The 19,616-nt window shown below is 41.0% G+C and overlaps 1 protein-coding gene across 4 annotated transcripts in view; it reads left to right on the top strand.

Moving 5' to 3' along the window:
- GRK3 (G protein-coupled receptor kinase 3) overlaps nt 1-19,616 on the top strand; it is a 118,130-nt gene that overhangs the window by 62,071 nt on the left and 36,443 nt on the right. For all 4 annotated transcript variants that reach the window (XM_074321795.2, XM_074321797.2, XM_074321796.2 and 1 more), the window contains 5 exons: nt 1,372-1,446; nt 7,260-7,321; nt 11,132-11,183; nt 12,911-13,002; nt 14,787-14,886. In XM_074321795.2, coding sequence (XP_074177896.1) covers nt 1,372-1,446; nt 7,260-7,321; nt 11,132-11,183; nt 12,911-13,002; nt 14,787-14,886 — 381 coding nt within the window. The remainder of the gene's footprint in view (nt 1-1,371; nt 1,447-7,259; nt 7,322-11,131; nt 11,184-12,910; nt 13,003-14,786; nt 14,887-19,616) is intronic.

Raw genomic sequence — 19,616 nt, 5'->3', positions numbered from 1 at the left:
GGAAGATTGTAATTATTATGTTGTGTTCGTTAATTGTTAAATAATGGTTGAAATATATATTTCTTTCTTGTAAATAGAGAAACAGTTCAATTTGGTCATTAGAATAAACTAGGTTCCTAGGAAATCACCAGGAGTAGGTGGAATAACTAGTAATAAAAATTTACCATGTAATCTCTACATTAAGACTGTTTTCCAAAAGAATAGCCTAACAGTCCTGGCCTGCTGTGTCCAGTACAGTAGCCACTAGCCACATGAGGCTGTTTAAATTCATTAAAATCAGAGGGAATTTAAAATTTAATTCCCGACTTCTTCATGCACCACATTTCAAGTGCTCAGCAGCCACCTGTAGCTTAGTGGCTCCTGTGTCAGGTAGCTCAGACACACAACGTTTCTGTCAGAAAGTTCGGTGGGACGGCATTGGCCACGATAACAGTGTGTTTTAGTGTATTTAGTGTCCTGTATTTATTGTGTTTGCAGTTCTTACTGATATTTGAATCACTGGGGTGGCTGAAGACGACACCTCTTGTAGCATAATTGCGTTACTGTTCTTTGGACCCACCACCTACCTTGCAGTAGAAAGAATTTCTGAGCTGGAGCTCATCCTCGGTGCCCCGTGCCTTGCTGGGGAGCCGTTGAACCTTGGAAAATGCCAGATGTTTACTGCGAAAGCCTCTGTAAACTTAGTTTCCAGAGCAATGTAGAGGGTTTTAGCAGTGCAATGTGCTTTTTAGACTTTTCTTCTTCTCTTGCATTATGGAAGGAGACGTAATTTGAAGTTTTGGGGGAGGAGAGAATTTGTAATTCTTGTCAGCGTAGATTCTATTCTTTTAGAACCAGTTCCCCCTCTATTGTGGTTATAGCAGGATTTTCCTTAAGCTAGAACCTTTGACCACCCTGGTTTAGCTCTATAATCCTGGCATTTAATTCTTAGGTGTGTTTTCATGCATCTGTTTTTCTCTTATGTAGAAATTTTAATTTTGTAGAAATTTTACATTTTTAGGACCCCGTTAATCAGCTATTCGAGGGATGTATGCAATAAGTAAGGTGATGATAAGATTCTTTACTTTTTTTTTTTAATCACAGTAATCTTGAACTCTTGTGGGATAAGATATGTCAGTCAGCTACCCCCCACGCTCATCAGCCCTCTAAGAATGTGTCTGTAAGAACTCTGGAAGCTCAGAGGAATAAGCATTTGTTCAGCTTGCCCACAAATATCCAACAGATTTTTAAAGAATGCTTGTTAATATAATTACCACAGATTACTGTTTAGTAATTGTTGTGTTAAATGATACGTCGTGATATTGTACAACATACAGAGGTTTGTGATGTTTTATAATTGTTGAAAAAAGTATTGCTTTTGATTTTTAAAAGCCATTCTCGAAGCAGACGGTAGAACACGTGCAAAGTCATCTATCCAAGAATCAAGCAACATCAACCCTTTTTCAGGTAAGAGAAGATTATTTCCAAATAAATATATAGAATTTGCTTAACAGTTGGACTTGGTGGCATTGTCTTTGCAGGGGTGTAGGTTCTAGAGAACTCCATCAATGGAAGACTGTTCTCTGGAAGTTCATCTAGAACAACTGAAGTTTAGTATTGTCTGTCATCTCGTTGAAATGTGCTCTTATACCAACATCGTTCATAATTTCTTTCCCGAAAAAGTTCACTAGCGCTTTCTAGTAACATTATTTTCGATAAACCAATGAAGACAAAACATCGGAGGACAAAGCCTTTCCCCTTTTGGCATCCTAGGCCCCCGTGATAGGTGGGGAACGTCCCAAGGTTTCTTTTGTGGCGGTAGCGGTGTTGATTCTCCCGGTGATCAACACCCAGATGACACAGGTTCGTTTTCAAGAATCAAGAGCGAATGTTCGGAGGAACTGGATTTTACCTTGGCTCCTTGGGTCTTGAGCACAACACGGCCAATGCATTGAAATTATAAGGCTTGGAAAACTCAGTCAACAATGAAGGGGCCTGTGTGTTTGCTGCTCTTTTGATGTACTGGGTTCTCCTCTTTCCAAAGCCCTTTCCATCCTATGTGTTTTCTGTAGAGGTAGCAACTTGCAAGGACATGGTAAAATTTTCAAATGGATAAGATACTTTTTTATGTTTATGAATGATAAGAAACATGAAAAAAATGCCATTGAGTAATGTTGTGATTTTCATAAATGAAAGAGTTAATTTATCCTTTTTTGGATGACTCTGTCACTTACAGAGAGACAAGCTGATTTATATGTTGGTGCCTCACGATAGGATTTATGTATGCAAAGTGAATTTGATTATTTTACATAGCGGAAATACTCATTTGTCTCTTAGAACATTTGGATACAGGAACAAATTGAGTGTTACTTTCCTGCCAAAATCATTAGATGGACTTTTCTTAAACTGTAGGACCTTTCTGTGTAGTCTAGTTGGTTAAAAGCTGGCTCTGAAATTCATTGAGCTGGGCTTAGAGACCTGGGCAAGCTACTGCACCTTCCCTAAGTCCAGTTTTCTTACCTGCGAGGTGGAGGTGACAGTGGGCTCTCCCTTAGAAGGGGTCCCGAGGACTCAATGAGAAAGGTACATGTGAGTTGCTTTGCACTGGGCCGACTATCACATGCTCCATAAATGTCAGCTGTCATCAAATATCTGACATTCAAAAGTGCACTGTGAATGTCTGCATTTTTGTTGTCTCCATGATACTTTAGTGTCAGAATTTCAGCTTTCAGTTGACTTTGACATGGTTCATAGATAATCTTATTGTTAGTTACATTTAACATTGCTAAATTATACCTCACAACATGAATTTTACCATTCTGATTTTAGCTTTTCTCGAAGAAGCATAAATAACATTAAAAAAGAGTTCCAGGTGAGACGCATACAAAGACCACCAAAATTCTTTTCATGCCTTCAAAGAACACCCATTTTAAAACTACTACTTAGTATAGCTTATAAAAATGCTTTCCTGATTTGTTCATTAAAAAAAAAAAAAAGAAAATAATGCCCTGGGAAAATAGATATAGAATGGATGGTGTTCTTATTTCAAAGGTAAAGGAAATACTCATTGTTACATTGGTTAAAATGAAGAGCATATTAGTGTAATTCAGTGTAACATGTGCCATCAGAGCATATTGATAAAAGTATAGTTAGAAGTTACACGTTTGGATGTCCCGTGTATAGAGGGACATTAAAGTTGGTTGACATTCTTTGAGTTGAAATTATTTTCCCCCAGCTTTACTGAAGTATAATTGACAAATAAAAATTGCATATAGTTTAAGGTGCACAGCTTAACGCTATACGTACACATTGTGATGTGATTACCACAATCCAGCTCGTTAACAATTCCGTCCCCTCACGTAGTTACATTTTTGTGAGTGTGGTGAGAACACTGAAGATCAACTCTCTTAGCAGATTTCAAGGAGGCAATACAGTGTCATTAACTGTAGCCAGAACTGTGCATCCTGTGTAAAGGAAGCTTTGTACCCTTGACCAACGTCCCCCCATTTCTGCCGCCTCCCAGCCCCCGGGGAACCACCATTCAGCCACCTGCTTTTATGAGTTTCACTTTTTTAGATTCCATGTGTGAGATGACAGTATTTGTCTTTCTGTGTCTGGCTTATTTCACTTAGCATAGTGTCCTTCAGGCTCATCCGTGTTACCACAAATGGCAGGATTTCCCTCTTTTTAAAGATTGAATAATATTCCTCTGTGTGTGTGTGTGTGTGTGTGTGTGTGTGTGTGTCCATCCCACATTTTCTTTATTCCTTCTTCCATCATCGGACACTTGGATAGTTTCCAGGTCTTGACTATTGTGAATAATTCTGCAGTGAACATGGGAGTACAGCTCTCTCTTTGACGTACCAATTTCATTTCTTTTGGATATATACCCAGAAGTGGGATTGCTGGATGATGCGGTAGTTCTATTTTTAAGTGTTTGCGAAGTCTCATCGTGTTTTCCATAGTGGCTGCCCCAGTGTACGTTCCCACCAACAGTGTACATGGGTTCCCTTTGTTCCCACATCCTCTTATCACTTCTCTCCTGTCTGTCTAATAATAGCCATCCTGACAGGTGTGAATTGGCATCTCATTGTGGTTTTGATTTGCATTTCCTTGATGATTAGTGATGTTGAGCACCTTGGTATGTCTTCTTTTGAAAAATGTCTGTTCAGGGTCTTAGCCCATTTTTAAATCAATTTATTTGTTTTGGTGTTGTTGTTGTTTGTTTTGTTATTACGTTGACTTTCTTTACTTTCTTTTTTTTTTAACTTTCATTTATTTTAAGTGTGTTTTTGCAGGACCCATCAGATCCAACTCAAGTAGTTGTTTCAATCTAGTTGTGGAGGGCGCAGCTCACAGTGGCCAGTGTGGGGATCAAACCGGCAACATTGTTGTTAAGAGCTCTAACCAACTGAGCTAACCAGCCACCCGTATGTTGAGTTTCTTATATCTTTGGATATTAACCCCTTCTCATATATGTGGTTTGCAAATATTTTCTCCCATTCTATAGGTTGCTTTTTTACTCTGTTGGTTGTTTCTTTGACTGTGCAGAAGCTTTTTAGTTTGATGCAATTCACTTGTCTATTTTTGCTTTTGCTGCCTAAGCCATTAGTGTCATAAACAAAAAATCATTGCCCAGGCCAATGTCAAGAAGCCTTTCCCCCTGTGTTTTCTTCTAGTAGCTGTACGGTTTCAGGTCTTATGTTTAAGTCTTTAATTCATCTTGAGTGGATTTTGTGTATGGTGTGAGATAAGGATTCAGTTTCATTTAGCATCTAGACGTCCAGTTTTACTAACACAATTTATTGAAGAGACTTTCCTTTCCCCATGTGTATTCTTGACACCCTTGTCAAAGCTCAGTTGACCATAGATACGTGGATTTATTTCTGGACGCTCTTTGTGCTCCGTTGGTCTGTAATGTCTGTCTTTATGTCAGTACCATCCTATTTTGATTACTGTCGTTTTATAATATATTTTGAAATCAGGAAGTATGATGCCTGAGTTGAAATTTCCTACCCAAGAAAAGAAGGAGTGTAACAAAAATGCTCTGAAAGTAAATACACAATGTTTTTTTATTGAATTCTTTTTTGTTTGCAAAATTGACTTAGAAGTAAGTAATTGTATAGGCCTATTTTGGCGGCAAGGGTAGGGAGGAGTCCTGACTTGTGCTAGGCTCTGTGCTTGCTCTCAACATTCTTAGTCTTATTAAATTCTCACAGTAGCCTTGAAAATTAGGTACGACCATCCCATTTTACAGATTAAGAGAGGTGAAGTAGTTTGCTCATGATGCCACTGTTGAACTCTGGCTTTTGCACTGTTTTCCTGGAATATTTTGTGATTCTTTCTGTTGCAAATAGCAATGGATATATGATATTTAGTCAAGAATTCCTAGTGACCTTTGTCTTTTATTTTATTAGCAGAAAGTGTGGGATGTTTGATAAAATATGAAAAACTATTAGTGAACATAATAGTTTTTATAAATAGAAAATCTATGATACATAAGTTTAGCCTATTCATAGACTTTTGAACAGTTGCTCTGCAATCTTCTGATGTCTTTTGAACCTCTTGAGACGGGTGGCCTTCAGGCTTTTGCATCTAGAGAACTTGGCTAAGATTGTCTGTGTCATCGTAGAATCACAGGATTTCAGAGTTGGGAAGAGCTTCAGCGAGAGAGAGTTCAGCTTCTTTTACCAGGAAGGAACAACGTCCATTTGGTTTTAGTGACCAGTGCCAGTGTCCTTCCCACGACAGCAGTACCCCTGGGAGGGGTAGAGGCTGGCTGAGCCCCGAGTCTGTTTTCTGCTGCAGGAAGTGAGGCTCCCAGAAGAGCTGTGGTTGTCTCACTACCTGTTTGGTTACTGTGGCTTCTGCAGACTTCCTGGTCTCATCACTTGCCTCGGACACTTTCTGATCTACTCCTCGTTTCTTGCAAATTTTCAGAACGATGTGAGAACGCACAGAAAACCCTCAATTTGCATCATTCAATGTGGGGTATCAAGATATTTTCCAAAACGATCTAATTGACTCTGTACTGAACTGTGAAATGTTGACATTTGATAGTTATAGTTTTTATTTAAAGTTCATCACATGGAAAATTAAAGTTGTGCCGTTTACTCAGTACTGTGCAGAGCGGCGTGGAATTGAGGTAGATTGTTCTCAGGGTAAGTGCCCTGCAGAAGCAAGTCAGGAGCCCTGGCCTTAACCTTGTCTCGGCATGAATTGCTTTCAAGTTTGTCCTCCAAAATGTGTCACGATCCACAGAAAATAATGGCAGTATTTATATTGTAAATAAATACAGTTAAGGTGCTACATTTTATTAAAATAATGATTGAAGTATACAAATTTCCTATTGTTATTCTTCTTGAAAAACACAAAACTATAGAAAAAATACATCTGCTTTCCTAAACTTCCTTCCTGGAACACTGAGCTCATGGAGTAAAGTCAAACGCCACAGTCAGTGGCATGGAAGTATCATTTAACTATAGATGAACGTCACAGCGAAGATGTGAAGCCCGGCTTAGCCGTGAATTTGCTCAGAGACTTTGGGAATGTACCTGCCACAGCCCCATAACCTCTTGGGTACCAAATAAGGATTGGGATTAATTTCCCCTCACACCCCACCCCATGGTTACCTTTAGCTGTATGATTCCAAGAGGGAGAAAGTCAATAAGGAAAATACCTAATTTTAAAAACTTTACCCGTGGGTCCCTTGGTTTCAGTCTTTAAAACTCAATAATAATGCTGATCATTTATAATAACCATAATTAATTAATAGTGATTATATAATTATAGTCATTTACAGGATGTGCTGCATAACGTACAGGGCCTAGTACAAAATGAAAATGTGGGGCCTCTTGTTCAGAAATTGTTGAGAACTTCACGATGGTGACAGGGCACTAATGCAGCCCTGTGCCCTCTGAGCATAAGCCCTGTGGGACCTCCCAGGGCGCACACCCACTGACCCACGGTGACTCTTGTCATTTAAGAGGTGTCTGTGACCTGCAGTGCGCCGTGCTGAGCAGTGGGGACATAACGGCCAGCAGGACGGGGTGGCCTTGCCGTCGTGCAACGTGCCATCATGTGGGGTAGATCAGTGTTACCTAAATGGTGGTGAGGAATCCGTTAGTGAAAGTCGGACAGGTGCTGAGAAGGGCACGTACAAGATGCCGCGGGAGTGCGTACTTGGGAACCTCACCTTGTCCAAGTCCCATCGGTGTGTGTTTGTCCCTGTCATATGTCCCTGTTTATGCAGTGTGCAATTCCTTTTCCTTCCTTTCCAGCCATACATAGAAGAAATCTGTGAAAGTCTTCGCGGAGACATTTTTCAGAAATTTATGGAAAGGTATGAAACTTTATGTATGTAAACACAACCTTCTTTTATGGAGATACATTTGACATATAACATATTAGAATGTAAATATGATATGATATGATATAAAATCTTGTACCTCATTTAACTCAATAAGTGCTATCCTTAAAATATGTGTTAATTTATTCATTCCCCAAGTATTTATTGACCAGGTACCATGTGCCAGGCTTTGTGTTAGGCTCTCTCCCTGATACTCTGCATTATAATTTAGGACTTGCATATCTTAACATCCCTTTGACCTTTAGTTCCTTAGCTTCAAAATGATCTAAAATTTAAATAGATGAGGGAACCTTAATTTTAAAAGTATCTTATTGGGACACCTTTGCAAATGCAAAGCACAACTCTATAATTTATCTATTAATAATTCATTTGTTTGGACTTTGAAATCATGTCCCCCAAAGTGGGACAAGCCCGTGTCCAATTCTTTATGTAGTAGAATTTAAGGGTATAGGCTAATACATGTCTGTGGTCACATATATCATTCATATATGTAATAAATATGTCCCTTTGGGTTACTCACACTGTTGAGTGCGTTTGTCATAGAAGATGCTGAAATGTTTCAGTGATGCCCGTGATAGTGTTGAGCTCATCTGCCCTTCAGGCCCCTAGCAGTCCGTATTTGAGTATTCGTCACTGTTAGAATCAGCTTTCTAAAACCAAATCTGCATACACTGGCTGCTTTGCCCCATAAACTGGGCTGAGTTCTAGACAGTGGACATGGTGATGCTGTCTCATTGCCCAAGCCGCCTGCAGCTGTTCCCTAATTGCCCTTTAAGAACAAATGCTGCTTCATTAGTTTTTTTCTCTGCATGTTCACAGAACTAAAGTAATTTAGGGGAAAAAAAAAACACAAAAACGTTGTGTTGTGGTTCTACCAGAGTTCAAGAGATAATTTTATCCTGGAGTGGAGTCAATATTTTGGGAAACTAACATGCGTCCCAGTGATGATATTTTTCTGAGGAGCAGCAGAAACTTGGCCAAAAAGCCGTGGAATCGAGGCTGGGATGCTGGCTCTAGGCTGACTCCATGGCTGTTGGTTCTAAAATCCGACCTTTCCCACCACAGGGTCAACCTAGCTTTTATGATCCTTGGGGGAGAGGGGAGAAATGGGGACCACAATTTAAATTGGAGAAGAAGTTCAACCTGCATGGCCCGTTGTCTCCTTCTGAGTGAGCCATTCACTGTCATTGTCACAGGAAATACAAGGGAAGCTGTTTGCATTTTAGGCAAGCTCACACGCTGGATTTCGGGAAACACTTACCATTTTACGTAAATGAATTATTTTTAAAGTCAATTTGTTTGTTTTTATACCTTTTTGGGTTCTTTTTGTGTTAATACACTCTCACATTAGACTTTAAGAAATCCATTGTCAAACCAAGAGTTTTGAGCTTGCGTTTTGAAAAGCGTGGGACAGCCCGGAAATAGAACCCTGTGGCCTTCAGTGTCCTCGGGACTGGCCACACTCTCAGGGCCTCATGGTTAAGCCATGGCTGGGTGGCCACAGGCAGTGTGATGACAACGGGAAGTCATCAGCTGTGCAAAGCCTCATCTCTGCCTCCTGACGCGGAGGAGGGATGCAGGGCTAAGTGCCAGGTAGCGCTCAGTCTAGGAGGCAGGCTTTCCCTCTTCTCCGTGAGGTTTCTGAGCCACGTTCAGGCAGTTAACTTCAACTGCTCCGCAGTCTAAAGCCCGAGTCAGGGATTGGAGTTAAAAACCCTCTTCCTCACCCTCACTGTACCCCAGTCATTTCTGTTCCTTTTGACTTCTGACCCGCCCTCTGAGATCCTTGTAATTCGCCTGCAAGGGCTCTGGCTGTCTGAGCCCACTGTCCTTGGGCTCTACTCTGTTCTCTGCCACGGTTTCTCTTCTCCCAAGAAGCGCCTATTCTAGTAAGTAGGTAGCGACTAGGAATAGTGCTCAGGGAACCCCCATGGGCACACGACTGAGCCTGGGCGCCCAGGGGCCATCTCTGCTGCCTAAAGAACTTGTTACAACACACCCATATGTAATGGACAAAATGTGTATTTTGAGGGTATTCTTTTTGGGGGCAGGGGGGTGTCGTATTTGGGGACAGGGTAGAGCATGGGTGTTTGTTCTAGACTCTTCTCTTGACCATTGGGACACTTCTCTCTCCCTGGCTGTTAATCCTCCCCAGCTAGTGTGCTAATTTGTAAAATGTGCTAAATCACCACCCTCTGTTGCCAGCTCTGAACTTCAGACTGTGAGAAAAGAGAATCTGAGTTAGCCCAACACACTACGCAAATTTCACAAACCAGTCATGAATATACGAGTATAAATGTAGAGTACATCTCAATGTGGTTTTGCCTTCTGTGCTCACCATGCTTAAAAGAAAGAACAACGAAACGAAAAACTGTTTGAAATAACTATCAGAAACTCTCAAAATGTAATTTTATTTTACCAGCCTCAGAAATGTTAGGAGGATCAATGAAACACTCCTTAAAGGCCATTGTAGATCGATTGATAAAAGATGCTATGTAATTACAAAGAGTTCTGCTTTTGATTTCCAATTTGATTATTAGCCTCTGAAATATTTTTAAAAGCTTCTTAGAAGGCATATTAAATGAAACCCCCAGGGGAACTGGGATATTTGGATGCCTTAAGACAGTGTATTAGAATGCTGCTAATACGTATGACTTGCACTTCATAAGAACTCTCTCCTTTCCATCCTTTCTTTCTTTTTCTTCTTCATTCATTTATTCTTTCAAAGAACCCTGAATACTGTGCTCGTGTGTGAGAAATCCTGCCGGGGCCTTAGATGAAAGCTAACAGTCACCGAGAATGTTCTTTGCTTTGAAGAACTATGCATTCAATGTAGAACGCATTTTTTTTTTTAATTTTAAAACAAAACACCTTATAGATACATTTTTATTAAATAGATATGGGGTAGATATTTTCATTACTTCATGGATGAAAAAAGCATTCATCAAGCCGTTGAGTAAATTGTGGGAGCACTTCCCCGCAGTATGACTTACGGCATCTTCTGATTCTAGTTGGAAGGTTCTCCTCCTACACTGTTTGTGTCTCTGAGAGGCGATACTTGGCCTGGGTTCAAATCCTACTCCCCCCGTTCTCTCACTGTGTGACCGTGGGCAAGCCTTGGTCTTCTCGGCTGTCAAATGGGGATCGTCATAGTACCTGTGCATGGAGTTGGTGGGAAGTGTAAACGAGCCTCTAGAGCCTGGCACATCGGAGTGTTTGCTACTCTTATAATTAGTTTTAAACATTAATTTTTTTTTGTCATTGAGAGCTTCACTGTCCAGTGTTATAGCCGCTAGCCACGTGTAGCTATTGAACAGTTGCGATATGACTAGTCTGAATTAAGATGAGCTGTGAGTGCAGAATACACACTGGGTTTCAACGACTTGATATAAAAACAAGAATGTGGAATTTCTCGTAATTAATCTTATACTGATTGCATGTTGACATGATAATTTTGATATGATACATTGGGGTTAAATAAAATATATTATTAAAATTGAATTACACATATGGCTCATATTATTCTGCCGTCAGACAGCGCTGATTCCCATAAAGACGTTACCGTAATGACAGTTAAAGGAAAAACATGCAGTTTTTCATTTGAATCATAAAGCCACGAATACCGGTGAATGCTTTGTGAAAAAAATGTTAAAAAAGAAACTTACTCTATTTGAGAAGCAGCGCAGCTGTAATGCAGTTCCAGTTTATCTTGTAATATTGTTTTTTTAAATCCAGTTAATTTGATATTTAACTTTCCAGTAATTATTGATATTCTTTTTTTAGTGACAAGTTCACTAGATTTTGTCAGTGGAAAAACGTAGAATTAAATATCCATGTAAGTATCATGCTTTTCTTTCTTTCCTTCTTCCTTTCTTTAAATAAAAACTTCCTCTGGCTTAACGTCGTGAGAAAATGCTTGTACTCCCAAGGGTGACACATTGGCGAAACAGATGTGCTCCTTACAGCTTTATGTACGAAGAAGTCGTCCTCCCATATTTAGCTGTAAACAAGTTGAATGTTAATTCTCTTTTTTCATATTCCTATAAGAATGTGTTTATTTATTTAAGAAAGGATATTTTAAGCAGTAATTGACCCTTTAACAGAAATAGTAAAAATACAAATCTGTATAATGTAATTCCCATAGGCCCTTTCTTATCTTTCACCATCCTGGCAAAGTTCCTTTTCTTTTCCTATTTTTAAGTATAATCATGTAATAAAAACGATGACATCTTTTCCTAAACCAAAGTTTCATCTTCTTCTTTTATTTTGAGAATGCTAAAAGCCATCCTCAAATACTGGCGACTTTCTAACATGTATTTCCCTAGCATTCCGTCTTCTTTCAACTTTCAGTGTCAGTAATCATTGCTTCACTTTTAGAATGCACGTTTGTTTGTACAGTCTCTCTTACCTTCTCCTCTACGTCCTCCCTTCACATAGGTTTGCATTTGGGACAGAGAAATTATCAACTGGATTTTTTTTTTTTTTTGAGTTCTTTAACTTGAATGGTACTATTGGAAAAGGAGTTGGGGTATTTTTGGTTCTTATTTTGTTTTTGTTTTTGTTTTTTAACTTCCCATTTGATTCACACTTACTGGCAGGGTTTAGAAGCAAGAGGCAATAACACACGTTTTTAAAATCCCTTCTGTCTTCTGCTCTGGGTCTTCCTTATGCTGTTCTCTGCCAGACGGCTTGGTTCCCTCAGGTCCCGTGGTCCCTAAGCATCAAGTATAAAGCCTATGGGCCGGACACCCCCACCTGGCTGTGGGCCTGATGTTTTTAGAGCTGTTTGGGGGAACCGTCAAGAATCTGACCCTGGATTCTCCAGGATATGTACACTAGTAGGCATTTGCTGTTGTCCGACAGCCTCTCACCAGGACTGTGGGATGGTCTGTCTGCCTTTGCACCGTCTGATGCTATGACAACTCCGTGTGAAGCCTGGCATTGCCGAGATATTGACAAAAGGCCGGTGCCTCTGAATAAAGCCTCTTTATATCACCCTTAGTCGTGTTGCAGGCTCACATGCCCAGAGTGAGCCCTCTATTCACTGATGTTATTGATAGAAAATCCACGTGGCCAGCATCTGTTGGGTTTTCTGATCATATGGCCCACTCTTAGGAAAACACAGACGCCCTTGACGTAGACTTATTTTTCTGCCATGATAATTCCTGGAATTGGCCGAGCTGTTCTCAAATGTTAGTCTTCAGAGTAGCTGAAGTTGTTTTTCATTTTGACTAGAAATTTCACAATCACTTCTTTTCAAAGGATGCATCTTGTAATCTAAGATTTATGAGATTGGAAAAGCCATTTGACTTGGCTCCCAGTCTGTTATCCTCCCATTTGCCTCCATTTTGTGCAGTTTGGGGGTGGAACAGGAGGAGGTTCTAGAAAATTTTGCTACCTTGTGCATCTCATCTTTCAGTTTGAGGAAATAGTCATGGAAAAGGCAGATCTACATCAAAGCTGCCATTTCAATAACTTGTATACGTTTTGCATGGGAAAAAATCTTTACAACATAAGTTTTATGCAATTGTATGTTTCCATTTTGTATTTTTGAATTCACAGTTGACCATGAATGATTTCAGCGTCCACAGGATCATTGGACGAGGAGGCTTTGGTGAAGTATATGGTTGCAGGAAAGCAGACACTGGAAAAATGTAAGCTTTCTGCGCTCGTACATTTTGCTGGGAACATGAAGAGGATTTTATGTTCACATCCAAAGAAAATTCCTGCAGAGGTGTATGGAAGCCCATGATCTCGCTCCTGAAGTAGCTTACCTCAGAAAGAAGTAGACATTCTCCTCTAAATAGTGACCCACCCATAATTCAGCATATGCGGTTTTAGCTGACGTGGCTTCCATAGATAAAGAGCCGGGGTGCTGATGAGAAGGGTGGATGCCCTACTTGGAGGGTCGGCATCGTGGGGCTCCATCACTCATCTCAGTCCCTTGTCTCATGGGAGGGGGGTGGGGCAATCAGGTGCACGTGAGCCAGGTGTAAGGATCTTCTGGAAAGTGAATGGTGGTGGTACTAAGTGTAGGGAAAAGTTTTATTAATACAGAAGCAGTTTAAGTGAACACATTTCTGAAAGCAAAAGAAAATGGAAAAGTATGATTTGATAGACCCAGGCCTACAAGTTTGATTGAGTGGCAGGCGTGTTAGAACAGTGGGCAAGGTGGAATCGTCTGTGAAACTGGTTTATAAAATCATTGAGTCCATGTCACAAGGAGGAATTGAGGTCCCCGATTCAGTGCACACTTCCCTCTGCTGCCTCAGCATCCCCTGCAGCTTGTCACTCAGCCTCTGCCTGAGTCTGTGCTGGGATCGGGCACTGACAGCTTTGCCCAGCAGTCTTTCCTGTTTTCAGACTGGTCCAGTCGTTGGCATGTTTTTAGTTATTTGGAGGCTGAAATTGACCTTCACTAATCTGTGCCTGTCATTGTTCTTTCTGCTTTGGGGCCCTGTGCAGAGTGAGCCCCATGCCTGGCCCTGAGGTATCTGAAGCCTGGGCTCGTGCTGAGACAGCGTGGCCTAGTGATCCGGAGTGGGGTCCTGGTGTCGGGTGGCTTGGTCACCTTCAGCTTCCACGCTTCCTGGCGTGGGCAGGATTTGTGCCTCTCCGAGCCTCCACGTCTTAGTCTGTCTGTAACGTAGGGATAATAAAGTGCCTACCTTGTTGTAAGAATTAAATGAGATAACATGTTGTGAAACAGAGTTCTCTTACGACAACGTTCTTCCCCATTCTGGACTCGCCCAGTCCATGGATCCTAAATGATACACTTCACTTGTTGCTTGTTACGTTTCACTAAATTTATTAGTTTTACTTCATCACTGCAGCTTGTTGAGATAGTTGGACTATCTAGTCTGTCACGTGATGTGGTAGAAGTAAATCATATCAATTTGTCTCTTCATACACATTTATTATTTCACCTGACTCTCCCATATAGTAGAACGTCTTTCATTTTAGGTTTGTCTGACGCTTTTCTCATAGTTAGGTTGGGGTTATGGGCTCTCGGAAGGAAGACTCGAGAGGTAAAAGGCCATTCTCTTCACATCATGTCATAGCAAGAGTACCTGTTATTAAAGTGATGTATCACTTGACGTTGACCTTAATCACTTGGCCAAGGTCGTGTTATCAGCCTTCTCTGCTGTGAAGTTCCTCTCCCCTTTCTCCTCTGTGCTGTGCTCTTTGAAGGGAAGTCACTGCACAGCCCACACCTAAGGAGGGGGGTGGGTTATGCTCCACCTCCTGGAGGGGGAAGTTGATTTTTTTTCTTAATGTGTCCAAAATAAGGATTTGTTTGCATGGCACTTAGGTGCCATTTTACTTCATTTAAACACTGTCCAAATCTTTAGAAGCTTTCCCCAGTATGGTGTGTATTGTTAAAATCAGTCTAGATACTTTTTCAGTGTCTGTTTTTCAGCAATATTTATGTTTCCAGGTATGCAATGAAGTGCTTAGATAAGAAGAGGATCAAGATGAAACAAGGAGAAACCTTAGCCTTAAATGAAAGGATTATGTTGTCGCTTGTGAGTACAGGAGTAAGTATTCAATTTTGAACGTTACTTTTTGTTGGTATTTGTTTTATATCAGGACAATTGGACAATTTATGTAAAATGCAGACTTTTTTTTCTGGTGAATTATGGGGCTGGCAGTTTTTGGGTAGGTTAGAATTTGTAGCAGGGAACAGTAGCACTTAGTTAATATAAATAGTGTGCAGTTCATATATTATTTCTGTTTGATTTGAGAGTTGGAGAAGTGCTAGCAACCATTGCTAGGCACACCCGTGACTTCTCCCTTTAGTACTTAGTATTTATGATGTCCTTCTTTGTGGAATATGGTTGGAGAGAAGGCTGGCGAATAACTATAACAACAATGAAAAAAACGACAAAAAAGAAACCACTTGAGTATAGTTACGAATTGACTGCATGACTGAGAAGGACTAACCCAGAGAGAAAAAGCAAGAAAGTCCCTGCTATGCTTCAAATGCAAATAGAGAGGAAGGAACTGGGGTTAGTCTGCTTTGAAGTGTCCCCGTGGGGTTGTCCCCTGTCTCCCCATCAGTGTTTCCTCTGAAGGTGACTTTATCTTTTCAGCCCTTGCTGCTTTTTACCTGCTGTGGACTTGGGTCATTTCCGTTTCCAGGACTATGTCTTTCCCTGTTGGATGTTTTATTTGTCTGTCAAGCTAGCGTGTTTAGCTCAGCATGTGGAAAAACAAACTTTGATCCTGTGTCTTCTTTCCTTGCAAAACAGCGTCCCATTCTGATTTCTTTTCTGTTAGTGGCATTCCCTAGTATCAAAGCCCTGGCTTTTATTTATTTGGACAGATGCATATAAAAACACATGCAGAAAAACTCACAGTGCCAGAAACCTGGGCCTGCCAGTGTACCAGTGGGCCCGTTCTCCGGTGTTTGTGGCGGTCAAGGAGTTGGAGGGAGGAAAGGAATGTCACAAGCATGGTAACGCTGTGTAGCTCACATGTGAATTCAATGGTAAACACCGAGCCGGGAAGATTTATATACACCGAGACATGTGGGGGCTCCAGACACCATGGCTGGGTTCATCTTCACCCAAAGGATTTGAAAGAATCAAATTTTCATCGTGAATCAAAGAATCCCTTTAGTCGAGTAAGCAAGGAACCGGAGGCTCAGAGAGGTTAATTTCCTTACCAAAGCCTCTGGCCTCCCTGGGACGCTCGCTCCCCATGTTCCTGTCTCATCATCACGTTATAGGTTCTGTGCTTTTGTTCATCACCAACTTTTATTAAATTGTGGTTCATGTTATGATTCTAGCAGTAGTTTTAATGATTCTAGAAGGGCTATCTGCTGTTGCAGCAAAAGAAGATCATAATTTAGCTCGACTCTAACAAATGAAAATGCCATAGCTGTAAGTAATTTCTAATTATGCGCCTCTACCTCCTAACATATGGACGTTAAGCATTTCAAATAAGAGTTATTATCCCGTGTGTGCGACCAAGTTTCCAGCTGATTGGAATGGAAACTGAACAGCCTGTTCACTGTATTGGAATCAGAATGAGTGGCATTGAATTTCAAGCGTGGGTGTAGGCTTACAGCAGATTTTAAGGGGTTATTAAAGTATTAATTTTTAATGAGTTATCTCAAAGCCTTGGATGTTTATTCTCAAGAAAGCTGTATGGAAAACAGCTTTTGGTATTGGAAAATTATCCGTACAATTTTAATGTAGTGTTTTAATACTTATTTTATTCAGGTGAGGGGGAATGTGGGTAAGCCGTTGTGTAGTTCCTCACTAGTTTACCCCTAAGGGGATAAATTTTATATATTGGGTTATATTGGGCTACTGTTTTGAGCTAATTTAAAAGAATTGTTTATATTTTTCCTTCAAATATCAAAATGATTTAGGTGTTTTTTTTTTCATATAAATATATAATTTAACCAAAAGACTTGTAGTAAAGTTATTTGGAATTATTTTTGCTAATCAGATGCCGCTGTTCACAGAGTTTTAGTAATCTTCAGTTTAAAATTGCCTCATTAGAGTAAACTTTCAGATCAACCTTTTTAAACATGGTTTCCTACGGTGTTGGCATGCAACTGAACTGCAGTCGGTCTTCATAGTTGTTTTACTGGAAATTTTTTCCCTTTCAATGTCATATCGAGTATTCGCATCCGTCATTCCCCACAGAGACAGTAGGAAGCACTGCTCCTACTTAGACTCTGTAATTCTTGGATAGCAGCAGGGGAAGTGTGCACGTTTGAGAACCAGGGTCAATGTGTCCGTAGCTGGGAGCAGCAGTCGGCACCTTCGTTAAGGACGTCTCTGGGTGGTCATCAGATGTGTTCTTCCTTCATTCCTCGAACCGTGTTTGAGGGCCTAGGTTGTGCCAGGTACTCTACCACAAGGTGGGCGTTCCAAGCTGTGACTTTGCTCCTTGCTTTTAGAGAGCTGCACAGAATGAGAGAAGGTGATCGTGTTCAGATAATCTCAGAAATGTTTAGAGGATTGGAACGTGTGGCAAGAGCGGTGAAGGACGGGTACACGGCACTCGGAAGGCTCGCCGCGGGGGGGAGGCGGCGCCCAGTGCCCCTCTGAAGTTGGAGGAGGGGCCCGCACGTGTTGGGTCCAAGCGCAGAGCGTCTCCGGACCTCCAAAAAGGCTGCATAGCTGGGGTCAGACCTCATGGGGTGAGGAGCACAAGATGAAGCTGGAGAGAGAGGCAGACAGAGGCCAGCCCAGCCCATAAAGAGCTTTGCGGGCTGACATTAAAGATCTAAAAAAAAAAAATCAGTACAGCATTTGGAAACAAAATGCGTGAAGTAGGAAGATAGCACGATACACTGTGCAGTTTGAGAAGACTCCCCTGACTGCCATGTGGAGAACTTTCTTAAAGAAGCACTTCATGGTCTATGCTATCACGGTTTTCTACAGAGTTCCTACAAAATGCGAGCTCTTTTGCTCACGACTGGTAGGAAATCGAAGACAGGTCTTTGCTGATGAGCTTTGTTTATGAATCTACCTCTAAAAATTCCTTAGTTCTTATCTACCTTTATTTATCAGGAAGACAGAGCTTCTTAACCGTAACTGTGTTTAGACCTGTGTCGGCACCATTCATCGCAGTGCTGCCTGTTTGTGCACGTCGTTCAGTCCTCGATACTTTGTGTCTCGGACTCCCCATGGGACTCTGTATGGATGCACCCAGCACCTGAGAGCTGAAGGATTGCAGTCCAGGAGTTCTGTAGAGGGCACCGAATCATGTCCCTTTCACGGAGGGATTTTATTTCACATTGCTACGGGGACCTTGCTTTTAGACGTCGCTTGACGTCGCGAGAACTCTGGAGGGTCAGGAAGCTTGGGACTTGAATCTTGACTGGCTAACAAATGTCTTTGTGACCTTAGACAAGTCATTTCTCTTCATGGGGGCCGTAGCTTCCTTGTCTTTAAAATAAAGAAGTTGGACCTGGTGGTTGTTTTTTTTCCTCAGAGCCCTTCCTACTCTGCCTATGATTCTAAATCTATGATTCATGCCCCATCTTAATAACATGATATCTTCAGAATACTTTAACCGTTTGGCGTTTTCTCAGGGCTGTCGTTAGAAGGGCCACGTACTGTCATGTTGAGAAATACCCGTTGGCAGGCTCTACTTGTCCATTTGGTGAAGTGAGTGGAGTTCCTGTCTCAAGCTAGGAAAGACTCTGGCTTTACTAATTTCTGGGGCCACCCACTTCTCTGTTCTACAGATGAATCGCTACCAGATCAGGAACCAGAGTATGTGGGGAACCCCATTTAGGAAGTGGCAGAATGTGCTATCTTCAGCAGGCTGTTGGAAAGATCTGGTGAAACATAGGTGGGTTCCAAGTGGGACGGTGCCTCCTTCCCAGAAAGTCCACATGGCTTTTAACAGCAAAAGAATAGCAACTTTACTTTACCTATATAAAACAAATAAATCTTAAAGTCAGTAAACACTACCATCTCAACAGAACTCTAAGGAAAACTAGATAACCATGAAATGAATTTTGTAATTCATTCTAGAGAACGTGTAATTTCCTCCAGAAGATTGACGGAAATTGAGTTCAAGTTCATGAGTCTTTAGTGTATAGGAATGTGTTCACTCAAATTTATCTGGATGCCCTTAATCCAGAGGTTTGAATAATGCAAATTCTGTTTACAGATTATTCTGTTGAAATTTGAATATTTTTTTTTTTTTTGGAATTTAAGAATCTTTGTTTCTGTTAAGAAAGTGGATATAGATATTCTGTGCCATTTTTTTATTTGAGTCAGTCAGGTGGCAAGTATTCACTGTATATAAAGAATCTAAATAGACGTAGTTATAGATCAAACATAGCACTGATGAATTTTCACAGGGAGCACATCTACCCAACACACAGATCATGAGATAGAAAGTTACCAATTTTCCAGAACTCTCCTTGTGCCCCTTTCAGTCACTTACCCCATGCCCAGGCTAACTACTATCCAGATTTCTAGCACCGTAATTTAACTTTGTCTATGATTGAGCTTCATATAAACGTCCTCTCTTGTGTCTGGCTCCTCTCGTTCAGTGTTGCTTGTGAGATTCATCTGTGTCATTGAACGCGGCCGTAGTGCATTCTGCAGCTAAAGACGGGGCTCAGCAAGCTACGTATGGCCCGTGGACCAGATCTGGCTGTGGCCTTTTTTGGTGCATCCCATGAACTAATGTTTTGATGTTTTTAAAAGATTGTAAAGACAATAAGCAAAGAATATATGGCAGAGACTGTATGGGGACTGCAAAGCCTAAATTATTTACTGTTTAGCCC

The sequence above is a fragment of the Rhinolophus sinicus genome, chromosome 9 (genome assembly GCF_057876585.1).
Source record: "Rhinolophus sinicus isolate RSI-liver-muscle chromosome 9, RSI-T2T, whole genome shotgun sequence".
Classification (NCBI taxonomy): domain Eukaryota; kingdom Metazoa; phylum Chordata; class Mammalia; order Chiroptera; family Rhinolophidae; genus Rhinolophus; species Rhinolophus sinicus.
The sequence above is the reverse complement of the archived record's forward strand: the minus strand, read 5'-3'. Positions and strand labels throughout refer to the sequence as shown.